This window comes from Polistes dominula, unplaced genomic scaffold (genome assembly GCF_049000335.1).
Source record: "Polistes dominula isolate Pdom_NZ unplaced genomic scaffold, Pdom_raw_medaka contig_24, whole genome shotgun sequence".
Taxonomy (NCBI): Eukaryota; Metazoa; Arthropoda; class Insecta; order Hymenoptera; family Vespidae; genus Polistes; species Polistes dominula.
Window position 1 is genome coordinate 7579917 of NW_028301150.1, and position 17578 is coordinate 7597494.

At 28.9% G+C, this 17578-nt stretch overlaps 3 protein-coding genes across 9 annotated transcripts; 1 reads left to right on the forward strand and 2 right to left on the reverse strand.

The window, feature by feature from the left end:
• Positions 1-153: 153 nt before the first annotated feature.
• On the reverse strand, positions 154-3506 carry LOC107071946 (uncharacterized). 2 transcript variants are annotated; one of them, XM_089177868.1, is made up of 8 exons: positions 3364-3493; positions 3180-3263; positions 2526-2789; positions 2242-2411; positions 1908-2156; positions 1663-1823; positions 1493-1582; positions 154-1381 (listed from the first exon to the last, which is right to left on the reverse strand). In XM_089177868.1, the coding sequence occupies exons 3-8, from the start codon at positions 2663-2665 to the stop codon at positions 302-304; spliced, it is 1890 nt and encodes a 629-aa protein (XP_089033994.1). In that variant the 5' UTR covers positions 2666-2789; positions 3180-3263; positions 3364-3493; the 3' UTR covers positions 154-301. The 2 variants fall into 2 exon arrangements, with proteins under 2 accessions (XP_089033994.1, XP_015186919.1); XM_015331433.2 differs by lacking the exon at positions 3180-3263 and having other exon boundaries at positions 3364-3506.
• A 78-nt stretch (positions 3507-3584) lies between these two features.
• LOC107071947 (protein POLR1D) lies at positions 3585-4455 on the forward strand. 3 transcript variants are annotated; one of them, XM_089177890.1, is made up of 3 exons: positions 3585-3664; positions 3870-3947; positions 4062-4455. In XM_089177890.1, exons 2-3 carry the CDS (start codon positions 3925-3927, stop codon positions 4279-4281), a joined length of 243 nt encoding a protein of 80 aa, XP_089034016.1. In that variant the 5' UTR covers positions 3585-3664; positions 3870-3924; the 3' UTR covers positions 4282-4455. The 3 variants fall into 3 exon arrangements, with proteins under 3 accessions (XP_089034016.1, XP_089034015.1, XP_089034017.1); XM_089177889.1 differs by having other exon boundaries at positions 3625-3747; XM_089177891.1 differs by lacking the exon at positions 3585-3664 and adding an exon at positions 3719-3778.
• Positions 4456-4815: 360 nt separating this feature from the next.
• Positions 4816-16620, reverse strand: whd (carnitine O-palmitoyltransferase whd). Of its 4 annotated transcripts, none has more exons than XM_015331400.2 (15): positions 16252-16620; positions 10336-10499; positions 10127-10263; positions 9748-10024; positions 9171-9494; positions 8865-9064; positions 8555-8759; positions 8364-8471; positions 8250-8275; positions 7125-7187; positions 6734-6848; positions 6383-6652; positions 6147-6296; positions 5853-6062; positions 4816-5746 (listed from the first exon to the last, which is right to left on the reverse strand). In XM_015331400.2, exons 2-15 carry the CDS (start codon positions 10474-10476, stop codon positions 5642-5644), a joined length of 2331 nt encoding a protein of 776 aa, XP_015186886.1. In that variant the 5' UTR covers positions 10477-10499; positions 16252-16620; the 3' UTR covers positions 4816-5641. The 4 variants fall into 4 exon arrangements, with proteins under 4 accessions (XP_015186886.1, XP_015186891.1, XP_015186890.1 ...); XM_015331405.2 differs by lacking the exon at positions 7125-7187 and adding an exon at positions 7795-7857; XM_015331404.2 differs by lacking the exon at positions 16252-16620 and adding an exon at positions 11291-11451.
• Between the last annotated feature and the right edge of the window lie 958 nt (positions 16621-17578).

The window sequence follows — 17578 nt, forward strand, 5'->3', positions numbered from 1 at the left end:
TTAACATAAGGTTTCTTAAATATATGATTACTTAAGTACATGCGCACGTGTGTACATATAAATACTCATTAAAAGTATATTGTAAATTACCATTTCTCAACCAAAACCGTTAAATTTTTCAGAAATACTATCTTAACTGAAAATTAATTAAACGTCACATGTATAGTATGATATCTGTTCGAGTATAGCGGATCGTCAAGTGATTTAAACAAAAGGGTTGAGAAATGTTATTATAAACATTTGCATTGTTCACGTGTACTTTTTTGATTAATTAATTAAATTGATTAATGTAATATAAAAATTATTGACGGTCTTTCGATAAATTAAGCGACGTATCATTTATATCACCGATTTGAGGTTGCTGTTTTTTATGCAAATTGGTCATATCAAGCATACCACCAAAATCAGATTTAATACTGGAAGAATTGGATAGATCTTCAGTTCCTTGATATTCGTTTGATCGAACAAGTTTATTATCATTTTGAATGTCTAATTTCTTCCCACTGGAATAATCCTCCGCACTGATAGAAACATTTTTTCCAAGATCTACGTTTCCTGATGTAGGTTTAAATGGCGATTGAGTCACTTCGCCGATTGAAAATTCACTTATTTTACGTTCTGTACCATCTGTCTCTCTCGCGGGTGAAACTTTACCAAAAGGGCCGAATAAATTAGCTATGTTTCTCATATATGTCGATGGCGAGGGCGAAGATGTTCTTGAAAAATCTGGTATCGGAAAACTGGACAACTTTGCTAAATCGGCGGCAGAAAAATTCGCTAATTTCGTAAAATCTTGAAACTTAGTTATCTGGTGTGTTATATCCGTTAAAGGAAAATCAGGTGTAGTTGAGGCCCGAGTTTTATTACCCGTAATATCCGTTCCCACAGGATTGGGTAATTTTGAAAAATCTGTTGGTGCAAAATCATAATCGCATTTTGTGTTCTTCACTGATACCGTTAATTCACCCGATTGAAAACTTCGAATCATTTCTGGTGGTGACATATGTTTAGGCACACCAGTATTTGCATCTTTTATCTGTGTTATGGATGCTGTGTCTGTTCCAGTAGCACTATCTTTTCTGACATTGTCTCTAGAAGTAGACGGTTGCATGACAAATGGTTTAGATGTAGGTGTAATTATCGCACTATCCGGCTTAAAATTAACAGGTGCTAGAAAGACTGCTGCGTTGTAAGTTGGAAGATTAACACCAGGTGGGACTGAAGGAACAAGAGACTCGGATACTGGTACAAGTGGAAATTTAACGGCAAGAAATTCCGGTGTATTCCCATCTTTTGAACCAGGGCAAATCATTTCTCTGATTACATCCCAGTAAGATCCATTAGCACGATTACGTCCAGGTAGTTTGGATGCTAAAGAACACTGCGTAATAAAAATATAAATATCTGTATTTATATTTTTCTCTGTATTCTCTGTATTCTTAAGGTTTTATATTAATTGTAGAACACTATTTTATATAAAAAAAATACTTACTCTTAAACGTTCTAGGTAGGTAGTATTGTTATTAAAATTAGCAGTAAAATCAATACCTCCTTCGCTCCTATAATATTCTATGCATCGTCTCTGAAAATAAATATATTATAAATAAAATAATATATTATCGATTATAATATGTTCTTTTAATCATAGATAATATAGCTTACTATTTCTTCTAATGTATCCTGAGCAAGAAAATGTTCTTGAGATAAAGTATAGCTAAGAAGCATAGGGCGTGGATATTCATGAGGTCGATTTTCAGGAGGTGGCAATGACCAAAAGACGTTAAAATTTGATTCATAGCAATTACCATCCATGTTGTAAGGAGCTATAATTATATTAAGAATTGATGTTTAAATTCTTTAAAATACATTTGATATTGGCTTAGAAAGTGAGGAAAAATGAAACTCACAGCATATTAAACCGACACAAGGCATATAACTGTTATCACTAGGTCCTTTCATTTTAATTTGATAATCTAATTGAGCGTCAACATCTCTGAGAGATGGTGAAGCGTGTGATCTGGGATGAGAGTGATACCAACCAACAAGAGTTACATGCTTCCATTCCATGGCTTTTGCAATTTCTGCTTCTACAGCAGCTGCAGCTGATTTATCTTTGCCAGAATATCGACATGGAAATGCGCATGTTATGGATAGATCTGCATCAATAAGTAATATTATTTTGTATGTATTACCATTTAGCATGAAATAAAACTTATTTATCAACATATAAAATATACCTACTATGCGAATTAATATCCCAATGTCCACCCAAATATCCACATATTTCTTTGTCAGTTAAATGACAATGTAAATCAACTAATAATGCAGCAGTGGTTGTGATAGTAACTAAAAAGGGTTGTATTTTTCCAAGCGTACTGAATGATGTCAACTCGACCATTGTACTCATGTCCCTAAAAGAAATATTAAATATTAAAAACATTATATTAAATATGCAACCTGTAATTACAATATAGATATGATATTTATATTTTGTTAAGGAACAAAAATAATTGATGCATACGTACATCGCATGACTACGTATTCCAAGATTGGCATGTTTCACGGGTACTCTGACTACTTGTAACGGAGCATTGACCTGAGCCTTTTCGTGTCTCTCTTCTATAATTTCTCCAGATGTTTGTATTATTTCTGTTGTTTGCGACATTTTTTAGTATCCAAAATGTATTAAAATCAATAAAAAAACTAATGTCAATGAAACGTTCACAAGACTCGTGTCTTTGTCATCTTGTTAATCTATTTCTTGGAAACGTTCATGCTGCCCCAGACTCCTTTACAAACATAGTAAACAAAATTATAATTACTAACATTACCATAATTTTGAACAAAATGATAAGAATCGAAATACACTATACTAACATAGTAATCTAAGATATAAGTGACAGTTTGCGAGAATAATACTTCATGATTACCGACTTGATTTGGTATAATTTTTTCATTTCTTACAAAATGATTAAAATCTTGTAAACAGACAGTGCTTTAATTTATACATTATAAAAACAAATATAAACGTAAAGCTGAACAAAAATTTTGCTACCGTTGGAAAAACATAGGCTCCTGTATATTTCCATAATAAATTAAATATAATGGTGTTATAAATATTTTCTACTAGGGTGCTACCTAGTAAATGAAACAAAAATAAATAATACAATAAACATTACCTGCATTTAAAAGAAAAAGCAACTTAAATGAATCCTGTCAATAATGTACGACTTCTATCGAAAGTATTTATTTTATTTGCAAAGCTGTTTTGTTGTGAAAACATAATTATTATTTATTCATGTATTATTTTTTTAGAAGTTAGATGTGCATAATGTGTAGTTTATAGTTTAAAAAGCTTGATACCTTGCAATTGCATAAGTGCTTACACTGCAGCACCTTGTATAATAAGAATAAACTCTATTGAAATAAACAACATACAAACATACAGTTGCACATATTAACCACATATAAGTATATATAAATGTCAGGCGTGACAACTTATGACAGCTAGTAGAGTTCTATAGTAAATGCTTTGAGTTATTCTTCTCTACGATATCAGTCAGAATATCGATAAGATTACGAGATATCGATATTGCTTTGAGTTGCTGCAGCGCGTGCCGCTACTTGCAACGAGATGAAACTGACTATTCGTTAATCCGTACAAGTAAGATTTATTCATTTTAATACAGAGAACTGAGAAGTTAACATAACCAATTAATTTAATATTAAACTATAAACATTGTTAAGGTGTTGACATTTTTCTGACTGATTATTTAACGTATTTTATATTTATTTGGTTTAAATATTTATATTTATTCGTGTGTTTTATATTTAAATTTAATATCTTATTTACTTGTTTTAATTTATAGGTTTTCCTCTTCATTTAATATCAAACTCATTAGTCTTTAATAAAAGTTAATTAATATGAACATGGCGGATTTAAACACGTATGTTTATATTTTATCGATATATATATATATATATACTCCTTGAAAAATAATTTTTACATATATACGTATATCTAAAATTAATTTATGTTTAATGGAATGTTACATATGCAGCCTTGCAATTGAAGCTCTACTCAATGAAGCAAAACTTGGTGCGCAAAGAGCTGAAATAATGGGACCATCAGGATGGGTAAAACCTAGAGAGACAATTAATAAAAGATTTCTTCATTCTACAATACGTAATGTAGTTATTTCCAACGAACACAAAACAGCGAAGAAAAATAAAGTATTACAAAGTCAAATATCTAAAGAAGATAAAAATCCGAAAAAATAATAATTGCATGTTATTACATTTATACATATCCGATGTATTCTCATATCTGTCATATTTTTTTGATTCATTAGTTATGTGATTATAATAAGAAAATTGAATTTATATAATATATTATTTATCTAATTTATTATGCTGTATATATATAAATATTACAAGTGTTTGCCATATTACATATTTTTGTGTAAATATCAATGAAAGATAATATATGACTACGCGTAAACGAAAATGATAAAAAGAAAACGTTAAATTATGTTGCATTCATAAATGTATAGAATAAAGTTTTTTATTATTTAAAATAGAGCGTAAATGTCATTTATTCGTATTATATATTAAATAATACTTTTATTTAAAGTTTAAAGATTGCAAAAACACAATATGTAATTATTTGTCAAGATTTATACAATTTACAAAGATGTTAAATATCTAGTAACGTATAATCGTAAAGATTTATATTTAATTAGATACATATGAATGATTAAAGAAAAATTTGTTAACTAAAACTATAATAAAAAGTGAATAATAATTGCATTGACAAACGTTGAAATATTTTTAATTAAGAGCACCAGTACCTCTAACAATACCTTTAACAAACATGTATTAAAGAAAATATATATAATAACATTATTTTTCTAGTATAAAATAAAATGAAATATTATAAAATTTTGCATTGATAGGTTGCAGATATTAGTTTATGGCATTCTTAAATATATTTAATTATACTAAAAGTTGATATGATCACATAATATTTTAGGCATTCATATTGTTTTTTTGTGTGTGAACAATAAATATTATAGAGTCCTCAATCAAGATACAAATAATTAAAAGTTAAGTTTGAATAGTATTCGATGCATTAAAGACAGTCACGTATTGGTAAATTGAAATATTTAATGTGATTAAATATGAAAATAAAAGATTAAATATTTTATGGTTTCAAAATAAATGTGATTGGATTATTTATCATTTTGTCGTTTAAATGTATTGTACAAATTTTAATGTTTAGCACATGCATTTAAGCATTTTGATGATGTTATGTTTTAAAATTCTGTATAAAAAAATTGCCCATAGAAAAATTAAAATGTTGTTTTGTATCATTGATATGAACAAATAACAATTAAAGATATATAAAAATATATATCAAAATATAATAAATCTTTGATCGAAAAGAAAAATAAATTCTTTTCTTTTTATACAAATGCCCTATTATATAATTAGCTCGTAACAGTTACTCGTATAAAAATAATAAAGAGTATAACTTTGCAGTGTGAGCTCTTTAAAATATTAGGAATTAAATTTTGATATACTTTGTAACAGTTTTTGATGTGTGCTTCATAGCCTTTTGACGCACTAATAAATAGATTCCTTATGTAGAACCATTCTTGTGCTGTTGAGCTTTCTTCCTCTCCAAAAGCAATGTTTTCATATCGGCAAATGCCTTTTCTATTTGTCGTGCAAATCTAGCCGCATCCTATTCAAAATTTATAACACGATATAATGATTAATTTAAAAAATAAATTTTTTACCAGTTCATTCATGTCTGTTTGGTAATTTAATATTTGATTATAATACATTACCGTTACTAATGAGCTACGTTTACTAGAAATATGAAAGAATATAACGTCTTCTCCAGCAATAATGTAAGAAACCCCATAACCATCATCGGCAACAGGTCCAAATCCACCACCAGCAGAAATACAATTGGGAAATTTCTTCAAATCTAATTTGGAAGTTTGACCATGCGGAGTTTGAGATGTAGATAATCGCCATGGTTCACTTAAGACTTCCTAAATAATTTTTTGTTCATTTTACCGCTATATTCTTTTAATATAATTTCATATTGTTATCGAAATATTTTATAAATCAAATACCTTCAAAAATGGAGAATCTACTTCAAGATATTTTGACACTACGTATAAACAGAAAAGATGTCTATCTATACCCTTGCCACACATAGCATCCTGACAATTTTTTTGATGCTGTTGTCCTGCTGCTTGTAATAATTTAAACTTTTCATCTAGCTGTAATATAAATGCAGTTGTTGTTCTGTTTCTTTTATTTTTGTTTTCAAGTAGATAACGATAAGACTTAATTATATTTATCTTACAGTTGCATTTTTATCTTCCATGGATTTGACCCATGCAGCGGATTCAATGGTACACGGTCTAACGGTTTCTGTTCTACCTTCGCGAAATAATCTTGTCATGGAAGCCTCGTAAGTGAGATTGAATTTTCCAGCATCACGATAATACGCTAATTGTAATGCCATTTGTATGTATGCATCTGGCGACATTGAGCTAGCTTTCATAAAACCTTTACCATAATTGTCATGAACATAAATACGCAATTCAATGTCATTTATTAATTTCTGTACAATCTATAAATAAAAATGAGTAATCAATAATTTCTTATATGCATGATTAGATGCGTTTGTACGTGTTTATTATTGATTGAATACCTCGTTAGAATGATTTATAGATTCTATACATTTAGAAGACAAATCCCATTGGAGTCGGGTAGGAATTGGTGGTATAAATTCTGGAGTACCTGCGTTGGTTCCATCTGGTTTATATCTGATAAATAAATAACAGTTTCAATTAAGGAGTATTATTTAAATATAATTATTTTACAACCTACAAATTAAAGCAATTTCTTTCAGTACAGTAATAATACAAATTACACATTTAAAGGAGATAAGAAATAGATGATTATTAGGTTATTTGTTAGTCATACACATTTATCAAATACTTCAAAAACGTTAACAAAGCACAATAAATAAATGGGGACCGTTAGTGGTGTTATTTTTAATATTTAACATAAATAAAATCCAAACATAGAAAAAGAATTACCCTATCTCCAAAGTACTAGCAATAACATATTCCCAGAGAGATCCCATTACAGGTGCATCAGCCCTAAGAAGTAGAAGTTAAAAATATGTATAAATAAATTAATATATATTTTTTAGATTGTTCTTTTACTGTCAAGTAATCATCAGTGATTCTTTAGAGATCGAAACAAAGAAATAATAAAATATTTATAGTTCTTCCAATTTTTTATGTTAACAAATTCTACAGAATTTTTTACCAAATTCAATCATTTGAATATTTTTTTTATACTTTTGATAGTATCAACGAATGATAAATGTAAAATTATTTTATTCCAAAGGGAGGATATTCTGTATTGTCTTAATTTTTTATTATATATTCTTTTTTAATACTTTGTAATATTATTAAAAGTAATAGAGATATTTCAAGTATATAAGTTAGGTGAAATATTTTTGATAATATTTGTATCAAACAAGATTCGTTTGATATTATTTTGTGAACAAAGATAAACACTAAAATATAAAAAATAAGTTTTATACAAAGCAAAAAGTATCACCAACACCTAATAAAATTTTACCAGCACCTAATAAAGTATTACCAGCACCTAATAAACATTTTATGCTAAGCAATGAAAAAGAAAGTAATACAGATATAAAACATTTATAAACCATTCAGTTCTAATTAAAGTTCTTACTCTCGGTGGGCTTCTTCGTATATTAACAATTCCCAGAAATGTGCCATCACCGCAGCATCTGCCCTGCAGTACTTATTGTTTACACATCTCAGAATAACATTTACTAAAGTAAATATATAATTTGATAAATATTCATGCAATCGCAGGATAATATTATTTCTGGATTGCACAAAGATTCTTATATTAAATTAAATTATTATCAATTTGATCTGTGAAACTCATTAGACAAAATAATTTGTCTGCATTAAATTATAATAATAAAAGAGAAAATGTGAAATCAAAGACTGAAGAAACGTTATATGAGGAATAAATAATAATAAACAAAGTAAAAGTATAAAAAATGAGTAAACTATTATTTATGTTTCAATCTCCTCATCGTCATTGGGACACGAACAGTTTGTCACGTAATCATTATTCGTGCCTGATGTATTTTTTTACATAAAAAAACAACTTACCAAGAATGTTCTGCGTTAAAGCCGATCTGTAAAATATATAATCAAACAGTTAAAATAGATATTCTTACGATTTTACGACTTTACAATTTTTTTTAGCAAAATTGTATCTCTTACCCTTCCATTACTTCCAATGCATAAAGTAAAAGACTTGTCGAACCACCTATCGTAGCCTTTGCCGTGTAACAAAATTTGACCATAATTATCTAATTTTTCAGGATGTTCCTAGAAATAGAATATCATTGTATTAACATTTAATTAAAAAGATATTTGAAATGCTTATCTTTAATGAAATTATTGTTACTCACAGTGTCGTATTCATATGGAATATCATCTAAGGTAACAAAGAATGCTGCTTTTTCAATTATATCTAAAGAAATTTTATTTACTCCTTTCGAAAAATATTCATTTCTGGCTTCTGCCCAAGGTTTTCTTTCTCCAGCTGTTAATGCAGCTAGTTTATCTTCGCTTTCTGCTGGTTCAGATTTGTCCATTAAAATTTGTTGAATTTGCCTAAAGACAATGAACATTTATCAATTGTAATGAATTTCGATTGGAACAAAATGTAAATAAAAATAAATAATATAATCTAATTATTTGAATATAAAAGGCCCTTACAATTCTATTTCGCAAGGTAAAAGGATTCTATTTTTGTAATAAATAAGAACTTTGAAATATTTTCCTTTGTGATATACAACTATGTGCTTGGAGTCTTGATAATGAATTATTTTGTCTGTTTCAATACCAGGTATTCTCGTAGTATTAAATAATCTTTCATATTGCCAGGAACATAAAGGAATAATACCTTGCAATAAAATCTAGAAAAAAAAAACAAAACAAACCAAAATATAATAATCTCGAATGACATGTAATATCTTAAATATAAAACATGAGAATTTTTTCAAATTATAATATCGTACTAACCGGTTCGAGTTGTTGACGTTCGATTAGCCGCCTATATTGCAAGCAAAAATGAATAGTACTAGCAGCACGTGCAGCTTGATTTGTAGTAGGATGCATGAGAATAGCATCTATTCCATAAAAATTAGAATTTATAACGAGCGGTGATCTACCTCGAAGGTAAACATATTCTTCCCACCAATCGGATACGTAATTGGTAGACCACCAAGATTTAAGTATTAAGTATCGTTGAAGTTTCACGCCTATACCATTTTGAAATTCTTTAGCCAATCTCTCCATACGAGTATAATTATCATCGTCCAATAGTGGTTTGACACTACGGAGGTACTGTTAAGAAAAATAAATAATATATTAATTTTACCGCATACGAATAATAATTTATAATTATCTAAGAAATCGTCTAAAAAGCTTTTATGAATTCATCTTGATAAGAGTCTTTTTCTTTTATTTTGATTTTATTTTTCCCTAAAACTGTTCTCGTTCGAATTGTCAATTCGAGACAATCTTTTTCCTACGTCATTCATTATTTAACATTTTTTAATAGATAGCATGAAAGGAAAAAAGCATAAAATCATCTAACCCGTCTCATAGTATCCTCTACCGAAGGAAGAGGTAATCGAGGCAGCGAACCTTGAAAGCTATAAAGCATAGGCTTGTGCCAACCAGAAAGAAGTTTTACGAGTATGAGCCATATCTGAGTCATTCTGGAAGGTTTTTTATTTTTCCCTCTTAACTCGTACATCCAGCCCTTATAAATCAGAAGCAACTTCAATATGTATCGTAAGATGTATATAACGATCAACCATAAAAGTACGCTAATTACAAACGAACCAGCGATGTGTGCGAGTATAGAAGACCTAAAACACGAAAGATCAAAAGTAAAAAGAAAACAAATCAACGAAGTAGAATATTATTATTTCTTGTAACATTAATAATTAAATGAAAATAATGAAATTTACCCGGAAATATATGGTGCAACTTTACCAACGAGATCGTAAGGAACTTTGTATCCAGCGAAATGAATCGCGGTAACAATAATAACGGTGAGCCATAAGCTTCCCAATGACGCGGGATATACACCACTCTTCAAGTTATTCTAAAATGTGTAAAAAGAAATCAAATTAATATCTATTTAATATTATAGAGCATTTTTTCTACATCGACTTACCATAAATCTAAAGAATCTCTTTTTCCAAGATCGTACACCTGACAACCAAACGAGATTTAATACCTCTCGGTCAAAGTTCACGTCCCAACCTTCATGGGTGATGGAAAAACTGAATGCGACGGCTGAATGAGCTTCCGCCATTTTGGTATCACCTTTCTACGCTTCTAAAAAGGAATAAAATCTTTTTAAATGAATGGACACCAATAACAAAAACAACAACAAAGAAATGACGCGTTTCCGTCGACGAAAGGCTAATATACCGAGGTAAATTATCGGTCACATCCTTGCGCGGTAAAAGCTCATTGCGACGAAATTGCACCATCGAGAGGATGAAGATGCAACAGGGTGAATGGAGACGAAGCAGTTGACCTTAGTTAAAGTCGCAATTATCCGTGGATCTGACACGATAGCGATTATAATATATGTATACGTGTTACGTGGTGTGCGTGTCGAATAATGTGCGCGAGTGCATCCGTGAGGAGGATTGCACAACAAAAGTTAGAACACTAGTAAAGAACAATGTCAGGAAAAAATAAAGTTTGCTATATTGTAACGCGTTTTAGATTGTATCGATTAATTGTATTTATCTACCATCTGAAAAAAGATATAACAATGCGTGGCTTGATAATCGGATAAGGAATAGGTTTAGAATGAACAATACTAATATGACACATACTCACTCACTCACTCACTCATTCACTCACACACACACTCACTCACTCTCTCTCTCTCTCTCTCTCTCTCTCTCTATCTATCTATCTATCTATTTATCTATCTTTCAATGGTTCTTTACGTTAGAATGAGAATTCGTTTTATTAAAAAAAAATAATAAAAAAAAAAACAGCAACGTTTCAAAGTATTTTTAAATAGCAGCCATATATGATATTTGCCGCCAATGTTTAAAACTAAGAACGGAAGTATGTGTTGTTCTTTTTTTTTTGAGAAAAAAAAATACCTGCGTTATCAAGGTCGTATATTTGATGATTAAAAGGATTAAAGTTTCGCGATCGAGACAACGCAGCTTGAACTTTGATCGAGACTTTAGTTGTCGTCATCGTCGTCTAACCAACAGCCCCGTCGTCTTTCTTCTTTCCCCTCTAAACTCACTTCGTTATAAATTGAAATACACACGCGCGTAGACGGCGCATGCGTATTTCGAGATAAAAGAGGCGCGTCGACGGCGGGCGTGACGGAGGGAACCGTGATCAAAATAAAAACTAAAAAAGTGTGTTATGTTCCCCATATATGTGTGTTGTTATTAAATGTCTTTTGGCATGGCGTGTATTTTTCGATTTTGCAATAACAAACGATAAGAAATAAACAACGGATTGAAGAGTACAATATTGGTATAAATAATAAACAATCGTATACTACATTATACGGTGCTATACAAAATAACGTCCAACGTGTTTGTTGTTTCAACGAAAGGATATTTTAAGAAATTTAAAACTTTTTCAAGAGAGAGAGAGAGAGAGAGAGAGAGAGATAGATGAGAACACGGTCGAATGAATGATACGCTATGCACGTTGAACCGGTCGTATCAAATTATTACGTAATAACGGGTGTACACCAAATACGACGAATCACGTCTCACGAACACAACTAATTCGAACGTCATTATATTTATCTTATATACGCGTTACGATGATGACGTTTCTCAACTGTCAATTACTACTTGCAGCATTTTGTTATTCGCTTGTTGATACCGTGTCGTATAAATTAGGATAATGAATTTATTTGCTTTTGTTTCCCCCCTCCCCGTTATTCTAATCTCTTTCATTTTATTTTTAGTTACCTTTGAGTTTGTTGTTTTTTCTTTTACGTTTTAATGACACGAACATTCGGACAAGTAAGAAAGAAGGGTGATTAATAATTATTTTGTATCGTTTAAAGAAAAAAAAACGAGCTTGGATTTTTAACGACTGTGTGGAATTTAAATTCGTGTCTCAACCTAGTCTGAAAGTATCCAACGCACGCAAGATAACGTTACGACTTTCCACGAGTTACGAGTGAAAGTTTGTATGAAACTAATCCCCTTACCTTGAGTAATTTTATACTACGGTAAAAACGTTCTCCAATACTGCCCAAGTGGACTGTTACTTTTCTTTTTTAATAATAACGATTAACAGTAATATGTTTACAATTCAAAGTCCGTAGAACATTTATCAGCGTACAACAAGCGAATAATGTTTTATATCTACTAAAGTATAGTAGGAAGAAGTTTTATCTGTAAAATGGTATCAGGTACAAATAAAAATAATCTAAAAATAAACTTTATTATTTGTTCCTTCTATTTTAATTTGTTTTCTCGAGTCTATTTTTTTTAAATTAATTTTTTTTTTTAAAATCAAGTTGAATAATTGTAATACTTGTATGCAGTTATTGAATTATTGTTATGTACGTTCAAAAGTTAACAAAATTATTTTTTTCTCTTATCGATTATTTTAATAGAGAAATTATATTTTATATTTTAATAATTTTACAATTCATTGTACGCAATTACATTATCATTTACGTATGTAATAGCCTTCAACATTTTGTTATTTCTTATTAACATGTAATATATGTGTATCACTGATGCGTAATTTACATTGTAAAAATATTAAACTTTAGACGATAAAAATAGAAATGACGAAGAATTTATTTTATTTTATTTTTTTGATATCTCGCAAAAATATAATTGATTATAAGAATAATAATATGTACATCTTTTATTAAGATAAGCGGTCGAAACTATATTATAAACTATTTCACAATGGACAATGTTCAATCCATACGCGTAATACTTCACGTTAAAAGGAGTAGGTCAGGCACGTGTTAAATATTTTTTGTTTTGTACATATGATGATGATGATGATGATGATGATGATGTGTGTGTATGTGTGTCTACATGTTCTTATCGATTTAATATCGCATAAAGCTTATTACTTATCTTATTATATCTTATTAAATTACTTATCTTTTTCTAAAAATTGTTTTCGTCTTTTTCGAGCTAATTTCGAATCATTTTGCTGTTCCCTCTTTTATGAAAATAGAGAATCCAAGAGAATTAAATAAATCGACAAAAATCGTTGCTAACGAATCTTCGATCGTTTCTAATAAAATGATAAAAAAGAAAAAAGAAAAAAAGAAATAATGGAGCTTTGAAATACCGAAAAAGAAAATTCCAGAAACAGCAAAGCAAGGATTATTCGCTTATCTGACGTTTATAATATTTTGTTTATACGATCAATCGATCGATCGATGCAATTGCGATAAATGAGCAACATTTGACAAGCAGATAGTTCCATATAAATCCTAAAATTATTCATACAAATATTAACAGACTGTTAAGTTGAATGACAATTAAAAAAAAATTAATGAAAAAACGAACAAAATGTTCAATTTACGATAAAGTAGCAGGGATAAAATAATCAAACATTATAAAGATTGTAATGATTAGAATTAATTTGGTTCTTATCATTTGAATAAATTTCATCACAGAATTTGATATTTGTAAAATTAAAATATTTGTTTATTTAAAATTAAAAATTTGTATTATCAACGTATCAATATTAATAATTTATTTATTTATAACTTATAATTATTCAGTGTTAGCGTCAAAAGGAAAATTATTAAACATAGATGTTAGTTTACATATACGTTGTTTTTCTACATTCACTCGTAGACAGTTTATTTTAAATTCTATTGTATTTTTATTATAAATTATTTGCATTATTACATTATATTATATATATGTTAGTAAATGTATTTACATTTATAGATGACTTTTATGACCCGGAAATGAAAACAATCGATGGTAATGTTTTATTATAATGTCATGTTAATAATATTCGCAATGAAGATATGTAATTTATAAAAAATAAGAACTTTCCAGACATGACGATTTCACATCATTTAACATTGATAATCAATTGTTTAATTACTTCTTTTATTAAATTACTAATTATCAAAAAATTTTAGTAACCAGACGGTTACTAATAAGATAGATGTATATTCAAAAAAATAAGATAAAATGTTTAATTTAACATTTGATGATGACTCATTTTATTGTTAATTCATTACGTATGTAAATATATTTGTTATTCTTTCTATCTTTTTAAAAAATAAAATATTATAATTAATACGAGAGTAAGATTGAAAAAAATGGATTTTTCTGTTTTTTAAAATTTGTCAACACATTCATGTATTACGTAAGGTCGTTCGAAAATTCAAATATTTGTAAAGAGTGTTATCACTCAAAGAATGAAATAGATTATAGAGATGTTTTTTTAATCATTTTTTATCGGGGTCGTAAACAAATATTGAATAAACTTAATAAAGCGAAATGTAATCTTTTAACTTTTGCTTCCGAAATATCGAAGAAACTTGATCGATCCTTCGATCGATTGGAAAATATATAATCTAATAAGTTGAATCATTCCGACTATAACAAGATGATTATTTATCTTTTCTGTGTTGAATTATTTTCATCGATACAAATAACCTTATCCATTATTATGGAATATTATGTTTTTAATTTATCTTATTTTTTAAAATTTGGTTCTTAATTCGATTGCGATCATTGCTCTCGTATTATTTTTTTTTTGTAGGAATATTATTTGAGATTATTTAAGATACTTGAAAATATTTTGTTTGAGTCTTTCGTTTTTTAGAAAAAAATATACGAACGTGCGCTGGATGGAAATCATCTCATAATTTTAATCATATTATAATTACTGTTAGTTCAGTATTCCAGTTTCAGACTAGCGGTACTTTTTCAATGAATAAAAATAATCATATAAGTTTGCAACGAAACTATGAATTACTTACGTATAAAGCGTAGTTGAAAGCTAATTAAGAAAAAAATAAAAAAAAGAAAAAAAAAGAAATGTCTTAATTTTAAAGTTGTAAAAAATAGTCATCTTATTAATATTAAAATATTGATTTAGTTTGCATGTAGATTAATAATTTCATGGCTTTTAATGTTATTGCAATGATTTAAATAGGTTGCTAATTATAAGTAACAATATTCGCTTACAATATTGCTTGTCATCGATAAATGACAACGATAATTAAAAAGAAAAAAAAAGGAAAACTTATTTCCGTAATTTAATTCTTCCAACAGTTAAAGATTGAGAACATAAACAAGTAAAATTATATTCAAAGATTTCTTTAAGTTTTTACTTAGAAAATAAAATATTATGAACAAAAAATTAACCGATTAATTAATCTACCAGTTCTAATTTTTTTGTTCCCTGTCATTTCGTTAAAAAAGATAATTGATCGTTGATGGAAAAATACGAATGACCTATTAATGGTAATAATATCCGATTGATAAGTATAAAATAAGAGTTCCTACAAGACGTTACTATAGTTAAAAAAAAAGAAACAGAGAATTACTTTAATTCAGTCGAAGTATTGTAATTCAGGTAAAATTTGTCCTACATTTATTCTTTATTTATTTTATTTTTCAACTTGAAATGATAAAAGAAAGAGAGAGAGAGAGAGAGAGAGAGAGAGAGAGGGGTGGGAGGGAGGTGGCAAGGAAAAGAAATAAGTATACGATGTAAAAGATGGAGAAGTGAAACGTGAAGGGAAAAGTAACGGCGCGAAGGAAGACGGCTTTCTATTGGTTGCCACTTTGGTCAGGTCGAGAGAATAGACGACACGAAAGCAGAAGCATGCAATAAGCAAGTTATATAGTCTTATGTACAACACACATCTTCTTCTCATTCTCGTTCCTCGTTCAGATGAGAGAGCAAGCGTTTCAAAAAAATTATCACGCTTTTTCTAATATTAGATACGCTCTAACATGTTCGTTCTCGTTCCTTGTTTTCTCCTTCTCTCTCTATCTCTCTCTGTTTTTTTCTTTTTTCACTTTCCCCTATTTTTTTTTATGACGACGGAACAAATTCACATAAGTTTTATACATACCGAACTTAAAAATGATATAACGATGACCCCTTTCTCTCCCTCCCTCTTTTTCTTTTTCTTCCACGAAGCAAAAAGCGATGATCGTGTCTGGTTCTTTTTGATATTTACGAATTACGACAAAAATTAGCACAATTTTGAATAAATACGAAAGGGTATAGTTACATCGAATTACATTATCAGATTTCTTTTCTTCTTTTTTCTTATTGTAACTAGAAACGCGAATTTTGTTTAAAAACTTTGTTTTCTTTTTACGGAAGACACGTTGGATATAATACGACTAAATGAGCGATACCGAGCAACCACAGCAATACTATGGACAACCGTATATCGAGTAATACCGAACGCCACTGATTCCGATGTAGTGAGTGTCCGAATGAACGCTCTTCGCGAGTAGCCGAACATTTACGGAAATGTACGATTTAGACCTGAAGATTGTACGCATACAATTTCGTATATATGAGAATGTAGTGTTTTAACTATCAATGTACATCTACGTACGTACGTATATACGTAGTGTAGTGGAGTAGTAATAGATTGGTAGTACAACATATGCACGTCTAAATATGTTTACTTTAGTGGTTTTCCATTCTCACAAATGAACTGTCTACTTATGTTTTGAGAAATACATATATATATATATATATGATGCAGGATCGTATTGTAATGGTTCTTAAAGACCCCACATTGTTACTTATCCCCCCACTTGTTAATTATCAATTATTACACGGATGTTATCGTAGATAAGAAACAATTTATTGTCTTTGTAACTACCATCTTATTTACGCATAAATTATTAATTATACATATAATTAAAAGTTATGATATAATTAATGTAAAAATTCGTTTGTAAAAGATTTTTGTATTATTATTAATATTAATATAGCAAAGAAATAAAATTCGATAAAGATTTGTTGTACATTTCTGCCGTACATTTGTTGTAAAGTTTTTAATAGTAAATTCGTGATATTTGGTTTATTATTACTTGACATAAATTAAATAGTAATTAGCAATATCAATTTCAGCAACTTTGAGATTTTTATTGCAATCTTAGGAAAGTTACGTGTGCTTTTTTATTCTTTTCCCGAGTTGATCTAGCTACTATATTTCTTGCAGCTTCTTTTATAAGAGAGAACAATGTTTATATCTGTATACATATATATGTTATTACATAATATTTATCTGTTGTATAAATTATAGATAATATTGAATAACAGATAAATAAAAATTGTAAAATTTAGTTCGTCGTACATTATCATATTTCTTTCATATTAGCATCTTATTACGTAATTACGCTTGCTTTAATTAAATATGATAAACAACAATAGAA